Genomic DNA, 21,867 nt, shown 5'->3' with positions numbered 1-21,867 from the left:
AAAGAATAATTTCTATTATTTCTTGCTCTTACCAAATGATATTTTAACAGGTATTATGAGTAATGAGAAGTAAAGTAATATACTTCTGCCAGTCAAGTTGCATAGAAAATATAACATGATCCTCACATTTACTAAAAATCTGGCTTTCACATCTAGAGATTCCTTTTCTGAAGGTGGGAGAAAAATGACAGTCTACTGACTGGTTTGATGTGGCCCGCCACGAATTCCTTTCCTGTGCTAACCTCTTCATCTCAGAGTAGCACTTGCAACCTACGTCCTCAATTATTTGCTTGACGTATTCCAATCTCTGTCTTCCTCTACAGTTTTTGCCCTCTACAGCTCCCTCTAGTACCATGGAAGTCATTCCCTCATGTCTTAGCAGATGTCCTATCATCCTGTCCCTTCTCCTTATCAGTGTTTTCCACATATTCCTTTCCTCTCCGATTCTGCATAGAACCTCCTCATTCCTCACCTTATCAGTCCACCTAATTTTCAACATTCGTCTATAGCACCACATCTCAAATGCTTCGATTCTCTTCTGTTCCGGTTTTCCCACAGTCCATGTTTCACTACCATACAATGCTGTACTCCAGACGTACATCCTCAGAAATTTCTTCCTCAAATTAAGGCTGGTATTTGATATTAGTAGACTTCTCTTGGCCAGAAATGCCTTTTTTGCCATAGCGAGTCTGCTTTTGATGTCCTCCTTGCTCCGTCCGTCATTGGTTATTTTACTGCCTAGGTAGCAGAATTCCTTAACTTCATTGACCTCGTGACCATCAATCCTGATGTTAAGTTTCTCGCTGTTCTCATTTCTACTACTTCTCATTACCTTCGTCTTTCTCCGATTTACTCTCAAACCATACTGTGTACTCATTAGACTGTTTTATTCCATTCAGCAGATCATTTAATTCTTCTTCACTTTCACTCAGGATAGCAATGTCATCAGTGAATCGTATCATTGATATCCTTTCACCTTGTATTTTAATTCCACTCCTGAACCTTTGTTTTATTTCCATCATTGCTTCCTCGATGTACAGATTGAAGAGTAGGGGCGAAAGGCTACAGCCTTGTCTTACACCCTTCTTAATACGAGCACTTCGTTCTTGATCGTCCACTCTTATTATTCCCTCTTGGTTGTTGTACATATTGTATATGACCCGTCTCTCCCTACAGCTTACCGCTACTTTTTTCAGAATCTCGAACAGCTTGCACCATTTTATATTGTCGAACGCTTTTTCCAGGTCGACAAATCCCATGAAAGTGTCTCAATTTTTCTTTAGCCTTGCTTCCATTATTAGCCGTAACGTCAGAATTGCCTCTCTCGTCCCTTTACTTTTCCTACAGCCAAACTGATCGTCACCTAGCGCATTCTCAATTTTCTTTTCCATTCTTCTGTATATTATTCTTGTAAGCAGCTTCGATGCATGAGCTGTTAAGCTGATTGTGCGATAATTATCGCACTTGTCAGCTCTTGCCGTCTTCGGAATTGTGTGGATGATGCTTTTCCGAATGTCAGATGGTATGTCACCAGACTCATATATTCTACACACCAAGGTGAATAGTCATTTTGTTGCCACTTCCCCCAAAGATTTTAGAAATTCTGATGGAATGTTATCTATCCCTTCTGCCTTATTTGACCGTAAGTCCCCCAAAGCTCTTTTAAATTCCGAGTCTAATACTGGATCCCCTATCTCTTCTAAATCGACCCCTGTTTCTTCTTCTATCACATCAGACAAATCTTCACCCTCATAGAGGCTTTCAATGTATTCTTTCCACCTATCTGCTCTCTCCTCTGCATTTAACAGTGGAATTCTCGTTGCACTCTTAATGTTACCACCGTTGCTTTTAATGTCACCAAAGGTTGTTTTGATTTTCCTCTATGCTGAGTCTGTCCTTCCGACAATCATATCCTTTTCGATGTCTTCACATTTTTCCTGCAGCCATTTCGTCTTAGCTTCTCTGCACTTCCTATTTATTTCATTCCTCAGCGACCTGTATTTCTGTATTCCTGATTTTCCCAGAACATGTTTGTACTTCCTCCTTTCATCAATCAACTGAAGTATTTCTTCTGTTACCCATGGTTTCTTCGCAGCTACCTTCTTTGTACCTATGTTTTCCTTCCCAACTTCTGTGATGGCCCTTTTTAGAGATGTCCATTCCTCTTCAACTGTACTGCCTACTGCGCTATACCTTACTGCTGTATCAATAGCGTTAGAGAACTTCAAACGTATCTCGTCATTCCTTAGTACTTCCATATCCCACTTCTTTGCGTATTGATTCTTCCTGACTAATGTCTTAAACTTCAGCCTACTCTTCATCACTACTGTATTGTGATCTGAGTCTATATCTGCTCCTGGGTACACCTTACAGTCCAGTATCTGATTTCGGAATCTCTGTCTGACCATGATGTAATCTAATTGAAATCTTCCCGTATCTCCCGGCCTTTTCCAAGTATACCTCCTCCTCTTGTGATTCTTCAACAGGGGATTCGCTATTACTAGCTGAAACTTGTTGCAGAACTAAATTAGTCTTTCTCCTCTTTCATTCCTTGTCCCAATCCCATATTCTCCTGTAACCTTTTCTTCTACTCCTTCCCCTACAACTGCATTCCAGCCGCCCATGACTATTAGATTTTCGTCCCCCTTTACATACTGCATTACCCTTTCAATATCCTCATATACTTTCTCTATCTCTTCATCTTCAGCTTGCGACGTCGGCATGTATACCTGAACTATCGTTGTCGGTGTTGGTCTGCTGTCGATTCTGATTAGAACAACCCGGTCACTGAACTGTTCACAGTAACACACCCTCTGCCCTACCTTCCTATTCGTAACAAATCCTACACCTGTTATACCATTTTCTGCTGCTGTTGACATTACCCGATACTCATCTGACCAGAAATCCTTGTCTTCCTTCCACTTCACTTCACTGACCCCCACTATATCTAGATTGAGCCTTTGCATTTCCCTTTTCAGATTTTCTAGTTTCCCTACCACGTTCTAGCTTCTGACATTCCACGCCCCGACTTGTAGAACGTTATCCTTTCATTGATTATTCAATCTTTTTCTCATGGTAACCCCCCCATGAACCAGAGGTGGTTGTTCTGGGTACTGATTTCTCAGGACCTATGCACCCAACTACCTCCATGAATCATGGACCATGCCGTTGGTGGGGAGGCTTGCGTGCCTCAGCGATACAGATGGCCGTACCGTAGGTGCAACCACAACGGAGGGGTATCTGTTGAGAGGCCAGACAAACATGTGGTTCCTGAAGAGGGGCAGCAGCCTTTTCAGTAGTTGCAGGGTCAACAGTCTGGATGATTGACTGATCTGGCCTTGTAACATTAACCAAAACGGCCTTGCTGTGCTGGTACTGCGAACGGCTGAAAGCAAGGGGAAACTACAGCCGTAATTTTTCCCGAGGACATGCAGCTTTACTGTATGATTAAATGATGATGGCGTCCTCTTGGGTAAAATATTCCAGAGGTAAAATAGTCCCCCATTCGGATCTCCGGGCGGGGACTACTCAAGAGGACGTCGTTATCAGGAGAAAGAAAACTGGCGTTCTACGGATCGGAGCGTGGAATGTCAGATCCCTTAATCGGGCAGGTAGGTTAGAAAATTTAAAAAGGGAAATGGATAGGTTAAAGTTAGATATAGTGGGAATTAGTGAAGTTCGGTGGCAGGAGGAACAAGACTTTTGGTCAGGTGATAACAGGGTTATAAATACAAAGTCAAATAGGGGTAATGCAGGAGTAGGTTTAATAATGAATAAAAAAAATAGGAGTGCGGGTTAGCTACTACAAACAGCATAGTGAACGCATTATTGTGGCCAAGATAGACACAAAGCCCATGCCTACTACAGTAGTACAAGTTTATATGCCAACAAGCTCTGCAGATGATGAAGAAATTGATGAAATGTATGACGAGATAAAAGAAATTATTCAGGTAGTGAAGGGAGACGAAAATTTAATAGTCATGGGTGACTGGAATTCGTCAGTAGGAAAAGGGAGAGAAGGAAACATAGTAGGTGCATATGGATTGGAGGGAAGAAATGAAAGAGGAAGCCGCCTTGTAGAATTTTGCACAGAGCATAACTTAATCATAGCTAACACTTGGTTCAAGAATCATAAAAGAAGGTTGTATACCTGGAAGAATCCCGGAGATACTAAAAGGTATCAGATAGATTATATAATGGTAAGACAGAGATTTAGGAACCAGGTTTTAAATTGTAAGACATTTCCAGGGGCAGATGTGGATTCTGACCACAATCTATTGGTTATGAACTGCAGATTGAAACTGAAGAAACTGCAAAAAGGTGGGAATTTAAGGAGATGGGACCTGGATAAACTGAAAGAACCAGAGGTTATACAGAGTTTCAGGGAGAGCATAAGGGAACAATTGACAGGAATGGGGGAAAGAAATACAGTAGAAGAAGAAAGGGTAGCTTTGAGAGATGAAGTAGTGAAGGCAGCAGAGGACCTAGTAGGTAAAAAGATGAGGGCTAGTAGAAATCCTTGGGCAACAGAAGAAATACTGAATTTAATTGATGAAAGGAGAAAATATAAAAATGCAGTAAATGAAGCAGGCAAAAAGGAATACAAATGTCTCAAAAATGAGATCGACAGGAAGTGCAAAATGGCTAAGCAGGGATGGCTAGAGGACAAATGTAAGGATGTAGAGGCTTATCTCACTAGGGGTAAGATAGATACTGCGTACATGAAAATTAAAGAGACCTTTGGAGAAAGGAGAACTACTTGCATGAATATCAAGAGCTTTAGTGGAAACCCAGTTCTAAGCAAAGAAGGGAAAGCAGAAAGGTGGAAGGAGTATACAGATGGTCTATACAAGGGCGACGTACTTGAGGACAATATTATGGAAGTGGAAGACGACGTAGATGAAGATGAAATGGGAGATATGATACTGCGTGAGAAGTTTGACAGAGCACTGAAAGACCTGAGTCGAAACAAGGCCCCAGGAGTAGACAACATTCCATTACAACTACTGATGGCCTTGGGAGAGCCAGTCCTGACAAAACTCTACCATCTGGTGAACACGATGTATGAAACAGGCGAAATACCCTCAGACTTCAAGAAGAATATAATAATTCCAAACCCAAAGGAAGCAGGTGTTGACAGATGTGAAAATTACCGAACTATCAGTTTAATAAGCCACAGCTGCAAAATACTAACACGAATTCTTTACAGACGAATGGAAAAACTAGTAGAAGCCGACCTCGGAGAAGATCAGTTTGGATTCCGTAGAAATACTGGAACACGTGAGGCAATACTGACCTTACGACTTATCTTAGAAGAAAGATTAAGGAAAGGCAAACCTACGTTTCTAGCATTTGTAGACTTAGAGAAAGCTTTTGACAACGTTATCTGGAATACTCTCTTTCAAATTCTGAAGTTGACAGGGGTAAAATACAGGGAGCGAAAGGCTATTTACAATTTGTACAGAAACCAGATGGCAGTTATAAGAGTCGAGGGGCCTGAAAGGGAAGCAGTGGTTGGGAAAGGAGTGAGACAGGGTTGTAGTCTCTCCCCGATGTTATTCAATCTGTATATTGAGCAAGCAGTAAAGGGAACAAAAGAAAAATTCAGAGTAGGTATTAAAATCCATGGAGAAGAAATAAAAACTTTGAGGTTCGCCGATGACATTGTATTCTGTCAGGGACAGCAAAGGACTTGGAAGAGCAGTTGAACGGAATGGACAGTGTCTTGAAAGGAGGATATAAGATGAACATCAACAAAAGCAAAACGAGGATAATGGAATGTAGTCAAATTAAATCGGGTGATGCTGAGGGGATTAGATTAGGAAATGAGACACTTAAAGTAGTGAAGGAGTTTTGCTATTTAGGGAGTAAAATAACTGATGATGGTCGAAGTAGAGAGGATATGAAATGTAGACTGGCAATGGCAAGGAAATCATTTCTGAAGAAGAGAAATTTGTTAACATCAAGTATATATTTAAGTGTCAGGAAGGCGTTTCTGAAAGTATTTGTATGGAGTGTAGCCATGTATGGAAGTGAAACATGGGCGATAACTAGTTTGGACAAGAAGCGAATAGAAGCTTTCGAAATGTGGTGCTACAGAAGAATGCTGAAGATAAGGTGGGTAGATCACATAACTAATGAGGAGGTATTGAATAGGATTGGGGAGAAGAGAAGTTTGTGGCACAACTTGACTAGAAGAAGGGATCGGTTGGTAGGACATGTTTTGAGGCATCAAGGGATCACAAATTTAGCATTGGAGGGCAGTGTGGAGGGTAAAAATCGTAGAGGGAGACCAAGAGATGAGTACACTAAGCAGATTCAGAAGGATGTAGGTTGCAGTAGGTACTGGGAGATGAAGAAGCTTGCACAGGATAGAGTAGCATGGAGAGCTGCATCAAACCAGTCTCAGGACTGAAGACCACAACAACAACAACAACAACAACAAACCTCCCCCTTGGCAGTCCCCTCCCGGAGATCCGAATGGGGGACTACTCCGGAATCTTTTGCCAATGGAGAGATCATGACACTTCTTCAATTACAGGCCACATGTCCTGTGGATACACATTACATGTCTTTAATGCAGTGGTTTCCATTGCCTTCTGCATCCTCATGTCATTGATCATTGCTGATTCTTCCACCTTTAGGGGCAATTTCCCACCCCTAGGACAAGAGAGTGCCCTGAACCTCTGTCCGCTCCTCCGCCCTCTTTGACAAGGCCGTTGGCAGAATGAGGCTGACTTCTTATTCCGGAAGTCTTCGGCCGCCAATGCTGATTATTTATCAAAATTTAGGCAGTGGCGGGGATCGAACCCAGGACCGAAGACGTTTTGATTATGAATCAAAGACGCTACCCCTAGACCACGGGTAGGTGAAAAAGAAAGAAATTGAACCAGTTAGATCAGGAAAGAGAAATATTAAGTGAGAAAAAGCTGGTGCTTCTCAGTACTCTCGTATGTTCAGTTTTAGTTATGAATCATCATACACCCTTGTAACTATGTTATACAGTTTGCAGATATATAAGGTTGAAGCTTTTGAAAATAAGACCATACAAATATAATTTCTCTTGATCTGCAGCAACACTCTCAGTATCTTTCATCTTACTTTTCAGGTACTTGAGAAGTTGATGGCATTCCAGAAGAAGAAAAAGCCAAAAAATCCCTTTACACAAATTCCAAGGTTAGTTTCAAGACACTTGATTTTTAGTGAACAGGAGTGAACATTGTCAAGGAAAACCATTCAACGACTGAGTTCCATGTGTCCCATCAGGAATGAGGATGTTGGGGTGTGTGAAATGAGCCAAAATATCGAGGCTGTTCAGAAAGTAAGTTACAATTGGTCCCAAAATGAAAACCACAGTGAAAATCATATGAAGCTTTGCACAGATTTGTCGGGCAGTGTCTCTGGTATGCCCATCAATCGTGTGACATGTTTTTTTTTTTTTTTTTCAGTGCACAGTAAGCTCATAAAAATGATTAGAAAATAGTGTCTCCTGACAAGTACAAGGGCCTGATGAGAAATTCCACCTGAAGCTATGCAGCCCACATAAAATAACTGTAATGCATTTCTTTCAGGCACATTCATATAATTGATTTATCTAGATGGACATTGTATCCACCTTCTTCACAGCAGATGCGCAAGTATGTCCAACCTCCTGCAGGAATCTCAGAATAGTGAGCAAGGAGGAAATGGACAGGGACTGTATGTAGGTGGGAATGTGGGTTGGCCATGAGGGAAGTGTTTTATCACCCACAATATAGCCCATAAGTGGCTCCCCCTGAGTTTCATCTCTGCTAACATGAACCAGCAGTTCAAGACAACATCTTGGCACAATAAACATGCTGTAAACCAGCATAGAGACCTGACAGAAAGCACTTATGGGTGCCATGTATGACGAGTGTATTGCAAAGTTGGTATTACACTGTAACAAATGTCTAAGTTGGAGTTGCAACTATGTAGATAAGCAGCTGGAGGTTGTAGCTAACTGTTGTAAATAGAATAGTTTTGATTTTCACAGTGGTTTCCATTTTGTGGCAATCAGACCTTACTTTCCGAATATCTCTTGTATAAATTAATTTTAAAAAAATTAGGTATGAGAAAGTATTCCTCTATGCTGTATTAACAGTTAACTATGACTAAACTGCTATGTACTATTTCTACTTATGCAAGTAAATAAAAGGGATATAACAGAATTAGTAGGGACCCATTTCTCTTTTGAGAGTCTCTGTGGTAACAAAATTTGTGTTTATTGGTACAATCCTGAAGTCAAGTGGCAAATACAAATAGTAAAGGACATTGTGATCTATTTCTTCGAAAATGATGGAAATATTCACTAAATAACTCCTCTGGAAAATATTGGTGCAATGTTTCATCTTATCTAAGATGGCTGATGAGTTCATGAAGAGAAATCGTGTGAAAAAGTGGCACACATATCACTACCTCCCTTCTTAGTAGACCACACAATGCTTTCTATGACTGGAGTTTCCCAAAAGAAAGTTATGAGTGCTCGTGTCCAGCATAACATCCAAATGGTTGTGTGCAACTAATTTTTGCACTTTAAATAGGAAACCCAAGTTCATTTACCAAACTCTTTTCATGCTTTATCTGTTTCTTAGGCACAATTTACACATCTCTGGACTTTGATTTTCGATAATGAACCTTTTCCAGTATATATTCACCAAAACGGATTTTTTTTGTATCTAATGTTCCTTAGAACCTTTGGTTCTGAAAGCCTGACGTTTCAGATCACCTCTCAATGTGTGAAGTTACTGGCCCATTTATATTGCTGCTGTTCTTTGATAACACTGACATTTCACTGTCTCATTCTCTAAAACTGGTTTAAACTGATTTAAACTTCAGATTACTTCACATTTAGTAGTCAAAACACATATTGATGATGATCAGCTTATTCTATCAACTGTTTTTGTAGTTCACATAAACCAGTTTATCAACTACACTTGAACTCTAAACCATGGTACATCTACATCTACATTTATACTCCGCAAGCAACACAATGGTGTGTGGCGGAGTGCACTTTACGTGCCACTGTCATTACCTCCCTTTTCTGTTCCAGTCGCGTATGGTTCGCGGGAAGAACGACTGTCTGAAAGCCTCCGTGCACGCTCGAATCTCTCTAATTTTACATTCGTGATCTCCTTGGGAGGTATAAGTAGGGGGAAGCAATATATTCGACACCTCATCCAGAAACGCACCCTTTCGAAACCTGGACAGCAAGCTACACTGTGATGCAGAGCGCCTCTCTTGCAGAGTCTGCCACTTGAGTTTGCTAAATATCTCCATAACGCTATCACGGTTACCAAATAACCCTGTGATTAAATGCGCTGCTCTTCTTTGGATCTTCTCTATCTCCTCCGTCAACCCGATCTGGTACGGATCCCACACTGATGAGCAATACTCAAGTATAGGTCGAACGAGTGTTTTGTAAGCCACCTCCTTTGTTGATGGGCTACATTTTCTAAGGACTCTCCCAATGAATCTCAACCTGGTACCCGCCTTACCAACAATTAATTTTATATGATCATTCCACTTCAAATCGTTCTGCACGCATACTCCCAGATATTTTACAGAAGTAACTGCTACCAGTGTCTGTTCCGCTATCATATAATCATACAATAAAGGATCCTTCTTTCTATGTATTTGCAATACATTACATTTGTCTATGTTAAGGGTCAGTTGCCACTCCCTGTACCAAGTGCCTATCTGCTGCAGATCTTCCTGCATTTCGCTACAATTTTCTAATGCTGCAACTTCTCTGTATACTACAGCATCATCCGTGAAAAGCCGCATGGAACTTCCGACACTATCTACTAGGTTGTTTATATATATTGTGAAAAGCAATGGTCCCATAACACTCCCCTGTGGCACGTCAGAGGTTACTTTAATGTCTGTAGACGTCTCTCCATTGATAACAACATGCTGTGTTCTGTTTGCTAAAAATTCTTCAATCCAGCCACACAGTTGGTCTGATATTCCGTAGGATCTTACTTTGTTTATCAGGCGACAGTGCGGAACTCTATCGAAGGCCTTCCGGAAGTCAAGGAAAATAGCATCTACCTGGGAGCCTGTATCTAATATTTTCTGGGTCTCATGAACAAATAAAGCGAGTTGGGTCTCACACGATCGCTGTTTCCGGAATCCATGTTGATTCCTACAGAGTATATTCTGGGTTTCCAAAAATGACATGATACTCGAGCAAAAAACATGTTCTAAAATTCTACAACAGATCGACATCAGAGATATAGGTCTATAGTTTTGCGCATCTGCTCGACAACCCTTCTTGAAGACTGGGACTACCTGTGCTCTTTTCCAATCATTTGGAACCTTCCGTTCCTCTAGAGACTTGCGGTACACGGCTGTTAGGAGGGGGGGCATGTTCTTTCGCGTACTCTGTGTAGAATCAAATTGGTATCCCGTCAGGTCCAGTGGACTTTCCTCTGTTGAGTGATTCCAGTTGCTTTTCTATTCCTTGGACACTCATTTCGATGTCAGCCATTTTTTCGTTTGTGCGAGGATTTAGAGAAGGAACTGCAGTGCGGTCTTCCTCTGTGAAACAGCTTTGGAAAAAGGTGTTTAGTATTTCAGCTTTACGTGTGTCATCCTCTGTTTCAATGCCATCATCATCCTGGAGTGTCTGGATATGCTGTTTCGAGCCACTTACTGATTTAACGTAAGACCAGAACTTCCTAAGATTTTCCATCAAGTCGGTACATAGAATTTTACTTTCGAATTCACTGAACGCTTCACGCATAGCCCTCCTTACGCTAACTTTGACACCGTTTAGCTTCTGTTTGTCTGAGAGGTTTTGGCTGCGTTTAAACTCGGAGTGAAGCTCTCTTTGCTTTCGCAGTAATTCCTTTAGTACACATTTCCTTGGATAGTCGTCACTTGTGTTTATACAAATGACAAATCTTCATAAAACTGATAAAAATAAATAGTTTGCAGTGTGAGTCACATGATTTGAAGAAGTTATGTGGATGGCTACAGCTGGACTGTTCAAATAATATATATTATGAGAAGGAAAGTAGCTATTCACCATATAGTGGAGATGCTGAGTCACAGATAGGCACAACAAAAAGACTCTCACAATTATGGCTTTTGGCCATTAAGGCCTTTGTCAACAGTAGACATACATACACACATGCACACACACTCACGCAAATGCAACTCACATACATGACTGCAGTCTTAGGCAACCAAAACTGAGTGTAGTTTCGGTTGCCTGAGACTGCAGTCGTGTGTGTGAGCCACGTTTGCAAGAGTGTGCAGGCATGTGCATATATATGTCTATTGTTGACGAAGGCCATAATGGATGAAAGATATAATTGTGAGAGTCTTTTTGTTGTGCCTATCTGCGACTCATCATCTCCGCTATATGGTGAGTAGCTACTTTCCTTCTCATAATATTGAATGTAACAGTCAGTCAGTGTAAATATTTTATGAACTTATTTGAATAGTCCAGCTGTAGTCATCCACATAACTTCTTCATGTCAATGTGACTCACACTGTGAACTATTTATTGTTATCAGTTTTTATGAAGATTTGTCATTTTTCCATCCTGGATTTTCCGCTGTTTCACTATAACATTCAGATCTACAGATATTAGTAACTCTGACATCAAAATCATATGAATCCAAAACACGAATTTTTACACTGAGATATTAACATAAAAATAGATGATTATGGATTATCTCATGGAGATGTTGCTAGAACTACAGTATTACTAGGCATTGACTCTGGCATAGAGATCTTAACCATATAGCTAGTAAGTTCCAATTTCTGGACCTATTTTCTAGTTGCTATACTTTGTAGACAAGTGTTTGAATATTTAGTGCAGTCTGTAAATACAAATTGCTTTATAAGGAGCACATTCTTGAAATTAATGGCAGTGACATAGCAAACTACAGATTTCTGTTACAAAAAGACATTGCTGAAAAACTAATTATACATTTGGCATTAGCAGAACTCCAATAAACTAATGAATTATACTGAAATTTCATCTAGCTATGAATTTTGATACTTTACCAGATATATGGTAAATGTACTACCAGTATAATACAGAAAAGAAAAAAGTTATCTAAAGAAAAGAATTATATCAAATGGTGTTATTCCTTTCTGGTATGTTACAAATGCAAGTATGACTGTAACTTTGAAAGCATAATTTACAGACGTATCATTATCTTTAGTGGAAGTTTTGTCATCTAAAGAACTGCCAGAGTTGTACACGTAGTATCTTAAAACCTAATAAAATATTATAAGAAAACAAATTTTAAAATTTATTTTTCTGTTGTAATACACACTCATGAGCAGTTGAAGTACACAAACCTACCTATTAGTGTTAACTGTTAACCCTCTCATCCAGATGACACTGGTGAGACACTATGGCATGAACTCCACAAGAGAGGGAAAGCCATCTTAATATATGCCTACTTCAACTGCTATCCACAAATCAAGAGCTTTGAGGTGCAATGAGGCTGGAGCCGAGACAAACACCTTTCACTCATGTCACAGATGTGCTTGATAAGAGTGATGTCAGATGACCTGGAGGAGGCTCTGAGCACTATGGGACTTCACAGCTATGGTCATCAGTCCCCTAGAACTTAGAACTACTTAAACCTGACTAACCTAAGGACATCACACAACACCCAGTCATCACGAGGCAGAGAAAATCCCTGACCCCACCGGGAATCGAACCCGGGCACGGGAAGCGAGAACGCTATCGCACGACCACGAGCTGCGGACGACCTGGAGGAGGGAGCACACAAGCATCCTCATGCTTTTAGAGTATTCCTCTAACCATTCTGACACAGAAGATGATAAATGGGATGGTGCATTGTCTGTATGAAGTTACAAGTGCTGTGGCTGAACAAATGAATGCACATAATACAGCAGTACATTCCGGTATTATTTGCTACTGAGACATGGTGGCAGCTGTATAAGAGGCCCCATTTCATCTTGTGGTAAACACCTCCCACAGGGGAATACCTCCATTTGCTTGAATGGTTCCCTGTTGGCAAGGTAACGCTTCCTGTCACATTGTTTTTAACATTCATATAATAATAATGTTTATTTGTCCATGTTAACTTTACAGTCTTGGACATCGTCATTTTTTGTACAATTAAATCAATATCATGTCAGTCCAAGAATGGATATATACATCAAGTAGCACATTGTATATCAATCCATGCAATAATGTTATAAACACATTAGCACATTATATATCACTCCATACATATAATGATTATATACATCAATTAGCCAATTATAACAATACCACCACTAATATACTGCAGTATGTAAAAGAATAAACTAACAGTACTGCAGCTCAGAATTCTTTTAGTGAGTATAAACATCTTTCTATTAACAAATTTTTCAACTTGCCCTTGAAAAGATTGCCTTGGAGTTGCTTTATATTTTTTGGCAACTCATAATAGAATTGTCTCCCAGTTACATATGGACTGTGGTTTTTAGCTTTCTTGTTAGTTCGTATCCTATGATAGTCACTTTTGGCTTGAGTATTGTAATTATGGGTGTCACTGCTGTTGGCTCGTACCATGGATCATGAGTCAGAGCACCCTTTTCCCATTCTTCAAGCATCCAGAGTCTGTATTCCTAGATTTATGCTAACCACTTAGTTCTGTGATGTGCACACTTGTACACTAAGGTACACTTTGTGTTGTCCAGCAGTGAATCAGCAAATCATATGCTCTTCTGTAGCATGTCTATGTATGGGTACCGTGCTTGACAGTCAATGGCCATTCTCTGTCAATAACACATTATTGCTCATGAGAGCTGACTCAGGCAGCAGCAATTTTTTGCAAATTACGACACACTCTTGAAAAGATTTCACATGAATAGCGCAGTGTCTGCATTACTTTAGACGTGGAGAGATCATCGTGAACTAAGTTGCTTAGTTACAATTGAGTGGTGCCGATCATATGCACTCTCTATCATGGGTCCTTCCCATATTGCATTTGATTGTCTCACTAAAATTCCAGTTGCATGATACCTTGAACTATTCTATTTGTCTGGTGGTAAGAGTGCTCTCCAACACATCAGTTAAATCTGATTCAATTGCTCATGGGTTTAATGCCTTAAAATTACTTTCTGACTTCTCTGATACCATATTCCAATTTCACAGATGCTTTAAAGCATTTACAGATGGTGACCATGACTTCATTATTTTGGAAGACTTGAGTGTGCTTGGTTTCCAGGCAGCCAAAGGACAACAAACATATAACTTTGCACATTGTGCAGAAGTTCTAAAATGCATAGCTAGGTTCCATGGTCTTTCATTTGCTATGAAAGACCAGGAACTGGAAGAATTCAGAGCTGCTGCAGGCAATTTGCAGGTAACGTATACCTTAGAACACTAGTATCGTACATCTGAATTAATACATAAAGAGGACAGACAACACTCATCAAGTGGAGGTGGCACTGAGTAGAGGACACTCTCAAATGAAAAGACTGAAAAACTCGTTAGCTTATAAACAAAGAATGTCATCAGAACTAAACACACACACACACACACACACACACACACACACACACACACGCGCCTTTCAATGATACCACTTCACTGGGTGTGGTCAGGAAGCTGTGTCAGGAGACACCACTGGTAGTAGCAACTACACATCAGCATTGTTATATTCCTTTTGACATAAGTTCCAAATTATAGATTTTCCAGTGGAAGATGGAAGCTTTGCTTAAAGGGAGAAAAAAGCTAAGTTGCACTGTATAAAAGTAGTACTGAGTCAAATGATAAAAAGGAAATGGGTATTCACTCTTTCTTTATGTTGCTTAGATTCAGCACATTTACAAGATTTCTTTTCTTATAAAAATCAGATACACATTGCACTTCCTACAGAGATTATACAATGCAAATTTTATAAATATACATCAAGTACAACTTTGAAAGCTTGTACAATTATTATTTATCACACAATTTTTCTTTTGTCTTCATAGTAACCCACATTCTTACGCATCAGATAGTTATTTTTAGCTGAGTCTGTTCCAGAAGTTAAAGAGTTAGTATAACTTTTATGTGCTTGTTTCAAGTCTACAGGTGCCTCATGCAGATAGGTATATCCTTTGATGGTTTGCCCAGCAAACACATCTCAGTTGCATGTTGTTGTCAGTGTAATTTTATTATCACCCATCTTCTTGAGAATGGTTGCTGAAAAAGACAAATGAATCAACATTGTAGCTAAAGAAGGCCACTCTCCAAATTCTGGTGATGTTAAGAGGCATTCAATAAGTATTGCAACTCTTATTTCTTGGCCAGTTTTGGTTGAAAAAATGTGGAATCTGTTGTGGAACATTGTGGAATATTCCTGCTTTACTTTCTATTGTTTCACATATTTCCAATAGGTGGCATTGCTGTATGTATCCTTCAAATTGCCATCTATAGTAGAGATGCATCCTTAGCAGAGAGGTGACATTGAGTTTCTTAGAGGTGACATTGAGTTTCTTTTGGCAGAAAACCAGAGCATTGCAAATAATAATAGGCACTTGCAGAATGTCCATGAAAACCTGGTGGGGAACAAGAGCGTGGTGAGTTGTTGGACGAGACATCTGTCATAGTTGCAACGAAGTCACACAAACCTGTCCAATCTCCCACACGTCAGCCAGCCACATGCAGCTGTGACTCCTGAAATGTTGGAATTTGAGGTGCAAAACACCAATCCATCAAGTGGCACCACACTATCTCTCATCGGAAGAACAAGTTCAAAGCAGCACTCTCAGCTGCTAAAGTCATGGCGATGGTCTTCTGGGACCCTGAAGGGATACAATGGGAATCATACAGTCAATCAGTTGGATGCCAAAATTTTATTCAAACCTTTAACTACAGGTATAAACCTGTCTTCCTTAGAAGAACTACAAGTAGTAACACCTAGAAATAGATTATATTACAACCAGTACATGGAAGTCATGTGTGCAGCAAAAAGAATCATAAAAAATTATGTACAGTGGAAATATAAGATAAGTGTACATGTTGCACATTATGCGGAAAGAGAAATGAATCTGTAAGGCATAGTCAACAGTAAAATGATCTGTGTAAAATGTAAGGCAGATGCACATCATACACACAAATCGACAACTATATGTTTGGCATAAGTGGAGTCATGAACATAACTGCTTCCTTTATCCAATAAATTTTATTTGAGTCTATGGCGCTCTACACCTCTAAGTGCAGAATCTTGTGTGGTGCGCAGCTTTAAATTGAGCAGAAGTGCTGCATGTGGCAATTTGCATGCCTTTGTTAGGCCTTCTGGCAAGGTGATTCTCCGCCTGCCGGCTGACGAAGTGCTACACCTCCACTCCAGGATGGGACATCGTCTTCAGCCGCCGGCGTCGCTTGCTGACTTCACCGTCGACGTACCGGGTTTCACCCCCCAGTCTCCTACCAGTCGACCGCTTCCGCCTGATGCAGAAGAACTGTGCGTTACCTTCCTAACTTCTCACCCCCATTGACAGGGACGTACTCAATACTGTGCGTGGGGGGGGGGGGGGGGAGAGGGGTGTCTATGTGGCGTAGAGCGCCATAAGTATCGATATGTGTTCTGTGTGTAAGTGTGCTATCTTTGAGGAGGAGGCTTTGGGCAGGATGTTGGACGCTAACGGCAGTTAGCCTCCGGACTTGTATCTGTGTAGAAGCTAAGTGTGAATAAATCTGTATCTGAGAGAATTCTAGTTGTTTACCTACAACTATTCCATATTCCCTCAAGTCTAACTTTGACTGATATTCTTGTCTGCCCTATATAGAAACAGGGACAATCATTATGCCTTATTTTATAGGGGCCAAATGAGAAAATGGTTCATCATTACACTTTAAGGCATGAATTAAATTTTTTCCGAGATTGCTGTTAGTTGAAAAGGTAACTTTACAGCCATATTTCTTAGCAAGAAGGCAGCTTAGGTTATATGAAATAATTCCTAGAAATGGCATGGAAAGGAAATTCCCTTCCTCTTCACATTCATTTTCCAGTTTTTGATCTCCTAGAGTGGAACATTTTTAGTGGTTTTACTGTCCAAAATTGGTTCTACTAATGATGATTCGTAACCATTATTACTGGCTACTTTTAAGCAAATTTATCTCTTCCCAAAAATTTTCTCAGGGTAATTGAGTAACCAAAGCATGATGAATATTAGAATGGAAAAATGCTAACTTGTGTGCTTTTGGTGAGCCAAATGAACTGGAATAATGTTACCTGGAAAATTTTTGGGAAGACTTAAATTTCATTAAAACTATAGTCAATAATAAAGGCTACAAACCATCATTAGTAGCCAAATTTTGGATCATAAAAACACTAAAAATTTGTTATATTCTAGGAGATTACAAACTGGAAAAAGAAGGTAAAAAGAATGTGAATTTCTTTTCCATGCCTTTTCAGGGAAATATTTTGTATAAGATAAGCTGCCTTCTTACTAATAAATATGGCTGTAAAGTTTTGTTTTCAACTAATAATGGTCTGGGAAAAAAATTTAAATCGTTCCTTAAAGCATAATGATAAACCCTTCCCGCATACTGCCATCAATAAAATAAGGTCTAATGATTGTCCGTATTTCTACACAGGGCAGACAGGAAGATCAGTCACAACTAGATTCAAATAACATTTATTGGGTAAAGGACACAGCAAGTTCATGGCTTTATTTATGCCAAGCATCTCATTCAATGTCTACTCTCCCCTATTAAACTGGGAGAGAAAACAAGGGTTTCAGATTGGATGTGCTGGAGTAATTTCACATTTTTAAGGACAATTTCAATTATAGGGACGTTATTTGTAATGATTAGTTATAGCTTAAAAACAGAAACGTTTTCAATGGCTTTTGGCTTGTTCTTAAATAAACACAGCACCTGAATCAGGTTCTCCATGCTGTTTCGTGGTGTTATTTTTCTCAAAGATGCAATCTGTCACTGTCCTGTTTTAATGTGCATCATAGCCTTGTTCAACTTTTGCTTAGATTTATATACTGTTACATAATTTTTGTTGTGTTACTACTCTCTTTAATGTTATTTTAATGCAATTTTGTTAACATGTCAGCTGTCTTTTGTTGTTGGCACTGCTTCTTATATGAGTGCCACCTGGTTGTAAGTTTCCTGCAGGCTTGTCCCTTCTGGCGTGTTAGTAGTCTGTTTGTGTGTATGGTGCGTGTCTGCCTTAGATTTTACATGGATCATTTTACCATTGACTAAGCCTTATGACTATGCCACACCATTTGTACAAATCATTTTACTGCTGACTAAGTCTTATGGCTTTGTTTCTTCTCTCATACAACATGAAAGTTAATTTTATATTTCCACTGTATGTAATTTTTGTGTCTCTTCTTGATACACATATGTCTTCCATGTACTGATCATAATCTATCCTATTTTTAGGTGTTACTACTTGTAGTTCTTCAGAGGAATACAGGTTTATATCTGTCAAAACTTTGGTAAAGGTTTGAATAAACTTCTGGCATGCAGCTGGTTAGCTGTATGATTTCCACACTGCTACCATGTTCAAGATTTTAAACTCTGAAGGGGGTTATTCTGTTTGATGTCCTCCCTCATAGTGAAACCATCAACTCTGAAGTGTATTGTGCTACCCTCAGAAAACTGAAGAAATGATTCGACATTTCTGACATCACAAAAATGCAAACAAACTTCTTCTCCAAGAGAGTGCAAGATCTTACACAAGTATGTGCTCCTGAGAAGAGCTCACGAATCTTCAGCGCACTGTAACATTTTTGTATATTTATTTGATGTGTGAATAGGGACTCAGGTCCTGATTTATGAAGCCAACCTAAAATATTAATCCGTATACCCATTACACAGTATGGTCTACATTTGAACACAATTTGCATTTAATTTGTCACACAAACTTTATCTCAGGGACCATCCTTGGGGCAAATTTTATATTTTGATATCTGTCATGTTATCTTTGTCATTAGTCTTAAATGTTATATTAGTAAGTTAGCACTACCTAATAGCAATCCTTTATTACAGGAAGTATGGTACAGTGAAGCACTGCGAGAATGGTATCGAGGAATGATGAAAAATATACTGAATTATTCTATGCAGGCAGTTTCCTTAGAATATCCTGACAGTGTATATGAACAAAAGATGAGAGAATTCTGTGAAAGTGCAGTTTACAATAAAGCCATCGATTTTGTTAAGCCTGACAAGCCTCACTCTGTTATTCTGAATGGAGATACATGGGGTCCAAATTTTTTATTCCTTTATGATGGTTCTGATGAGCAACACATAAAAGATACTCGTCTAATTGATTTTCAGATGTCACGCTTGGCAAATCCAGTATGTGATCTCTCATTCTTTCTGTATTCAAGCACATCCAAGGAATTTAGGGAGTCAAATATTTCAGATCTGCTTAAAACTTATCACCAAAGCCTGTCTGACATGATTCAAGATCTGGGATCTGATCCACAAGTTGTTTACCCATACAAGATATTTGAAGCTGAGGTAAAACAATTCTCTGGTGTTGGATTCATTATGTCACTGGATGCTGTTGCAGTGAGCACAATGGATGACCGTGATAAGCCAAAACTGAATTTAATGGAAGGAGAAGAATTTATTCCACAGCATGAAATTTGGAAATTTCCTCCATTAACAAATAAGCAAACAATCAAGCGGCTAGCAGATAACGTAAAATATGCCATAGAAAATGGACATATTTAATACACAAGGAAATCTGTTTCAGCCTTTAAATTTTCAAAATTTCAGATTACTGTTTTCAAAAGCAGAGCCCTGGACAGCAGTACAACTCATGGAGAAGAAAATAATTTTTTCTGACTTTATCATTCAGTACCATGTATCAACAAGGCTCACTATGTTTACACCCAGTGTGTTGTGATTGTTCGCCTACACTATTGTCAGCAGATGTCAAATGGAACCATGTAGTTATTAGTGAAATTTATAGACAAATTTCACAGGAGTATATTGTTTTATTTATGAATAAAAATTCTTTAAAATTGTCCTCAGTCCAAACAGATTGTAAATAAATTGCAACATATATGGGTCGCAGTTATCAAGTAAAATACTTGTCACATTCTCAAGACATCAAAACTGTTATCTTAGCTTCAAAGATGCAACAAATGTGTTTAGTCAATGAACACATCAAATGTTAAAATGGCTCTGAAAATTTTTGGATCTGGTGGCGCACATAGTTGTTATTCATTTAGCAAATGAGATAGCAGAATGATATTTATGAAAAGTGGGGGGAAGGGAGGAGAGGGGGAGACATGACTGAAGGGCAACAGAGTATAAGTTTGATGTAACATTGTTCCTTTGTTGTCATCTAAGTACATAGGACTCAATTACACAGTACCATTAACTGACTCTGATGTTAACCTGGTGGCTCATCATTACATTGAAATGATAAATCACATTGATAATTTCAGAATTTTGGCTGTATGGTTATTAGTTTAATTCCATAATATGTGTGTGAAGTTATTCCTGTAACAGCCCAACATTCTTAATTCACAAAACAACAGAGGTCTCATGCAGTAAGCAGTGACTCATTTTGTAAAAGAGTAGCATGACATGGCTGTATCATTCAGTTATTTGTAGGCTGTCTGCACTTTGTTATATAAGGTAGAAACCAATTCTACATACATTGCATTTCATAATAATGTGAAGAAATATGAGAATAAGATGATTCAAAGCTGTAAATGAAAATTTTACATTTACATCTCTATTGAGCAAATTTTAGCTGTCATTATTTTAATATTTTTAAATTATTTGTCAATCCATCTATAAGCAATAAATACTGTATGGATATTTTCCAAACGAACATGTAAATTTTAAGTGAAGTAATTACAAGGGAAATGGGATGTACAAATATGTACATAAAACAATACACCCAAGATAATATAAAATTATCCATACAAATCTGTATGCATACATGCTTCTGTTATTATAAATTTGAGGTCTTTCCTTCATAAGCTTATACTCTTGCATCCCCTATGCAGCAAATCATTTCATACACAAATATGACTCAGTAAAAGCTTGACATCAAACAACAGTTGTCCATCAGACTGTCATATTTGACAGGATGATGGCCGAGTGACAAGTGTGTTTTAATGCTTTTCAAAACAGAAGTTTTGATTGTATGTTTGTTCTTTTCTTCTCTGTTTCACATATTGAATACCTTTTGCAGTACCTATATTTAGTGGTTTTTGTATTGAAAGTGTATATGTAGAGCGAATTTTTGATAGTCTGATATCTAGGTCTGACTTTCATTTACATAATGAGCTCACTTGCAACAAACTGTGCATGTCTGTGTGTATTTTTATATATACCTTTTACTGTGAATGACCACACTAGCATATTTTTTTCTTGTCACACAAGTGAAGATTCGGCTTTTCTGCATTATATTTAGAAAATATCTTGTGTTTTAAATGTTTCCTTAGGTGTGACTTTAACATTTTGTTTACATACGTAACTCTGACATTACTGAACTTGTACTTTTACATTGAAGGTTACATTCTTTTGTGGTGAAATAAACATAATACATCTCAGAATATTCTTTTATTTTCACTGATTTAAACCTTTTTTTATTTGCTGTAGATATTTTATTTGACAATGACCGGAACTTGTGAGATATGCTGCAGGAGGTAAGTAGTGGGATGTATTGTGAGACTTATAGCAAATCATTTCAAATTGGGGGGGGGGGGGGGTGGTAAAGAGAACACTTGAGAGGTCAGTGAAGCCTTCTCTTAGAAGGGCAAAATATTTTGCAAGAATATGTTAACAAAGGAGCAGGAAAGGAAGATCTGTGCCTGAAAGACATGTTTGGTTGAAGCTAAGAGAGAGATAGTGAGGACGAAGGAAATTAGTGGTGAGGGGGCTGG

The 21,867-nt window shown here is 38.9% G+C and overlaps 1 protein-coding gene across 1 annotated transcript in view; it reads left to right on the top strand.

Moving 5' to 3' along the window:
* Positions 1 to 21,505, top strand: part of LOC126263713 (uncharacterized) — a 67,517-nt gene extending 46,012 nt beyond the window's left edge. Inside the window, exons 3-5 of the mRNA XM_049960857.1 lie at positions 7,109 to 7,176; positions 14,156 to 14,366; positions 19,004 to 21,505. Of these exons, the coding sequence (XP_049816814.1) occupies positions 7,109 to 7,176; positions 14,156 to 14,366; positions 19,004 to 19,693 (969 nt within the window). The 3' untranslated portion in view covers positions 19,694 to 21,505. The remainder of the gene's footprint in view (positions 1 to 7,108; positions 7,177 to 14,155; positions 14,367 to 19,003) is intronic.
* The last annotated feature ends 362 nt before the right edge of the window (positions 21,506 to 21,867 follow it).

Source organism: Schistocerca nitens, chromosome 6 (genome assembly GCF_023898315.1).
Source record: "Schistocerca nitens isolate TAMUIC-IGC-003100 chromosome 6, iqSchNite1.1, whole genome shotgun sequence".
NCBI lineage: Eukaryota > Metazoa > Arthropoda > Insecta > Orthoptera > Acrididae > Schistocerca > Schistocerca nitens.
This window is presented reverse-complemented; position numbering and strand designations above follow the sequence as displayed.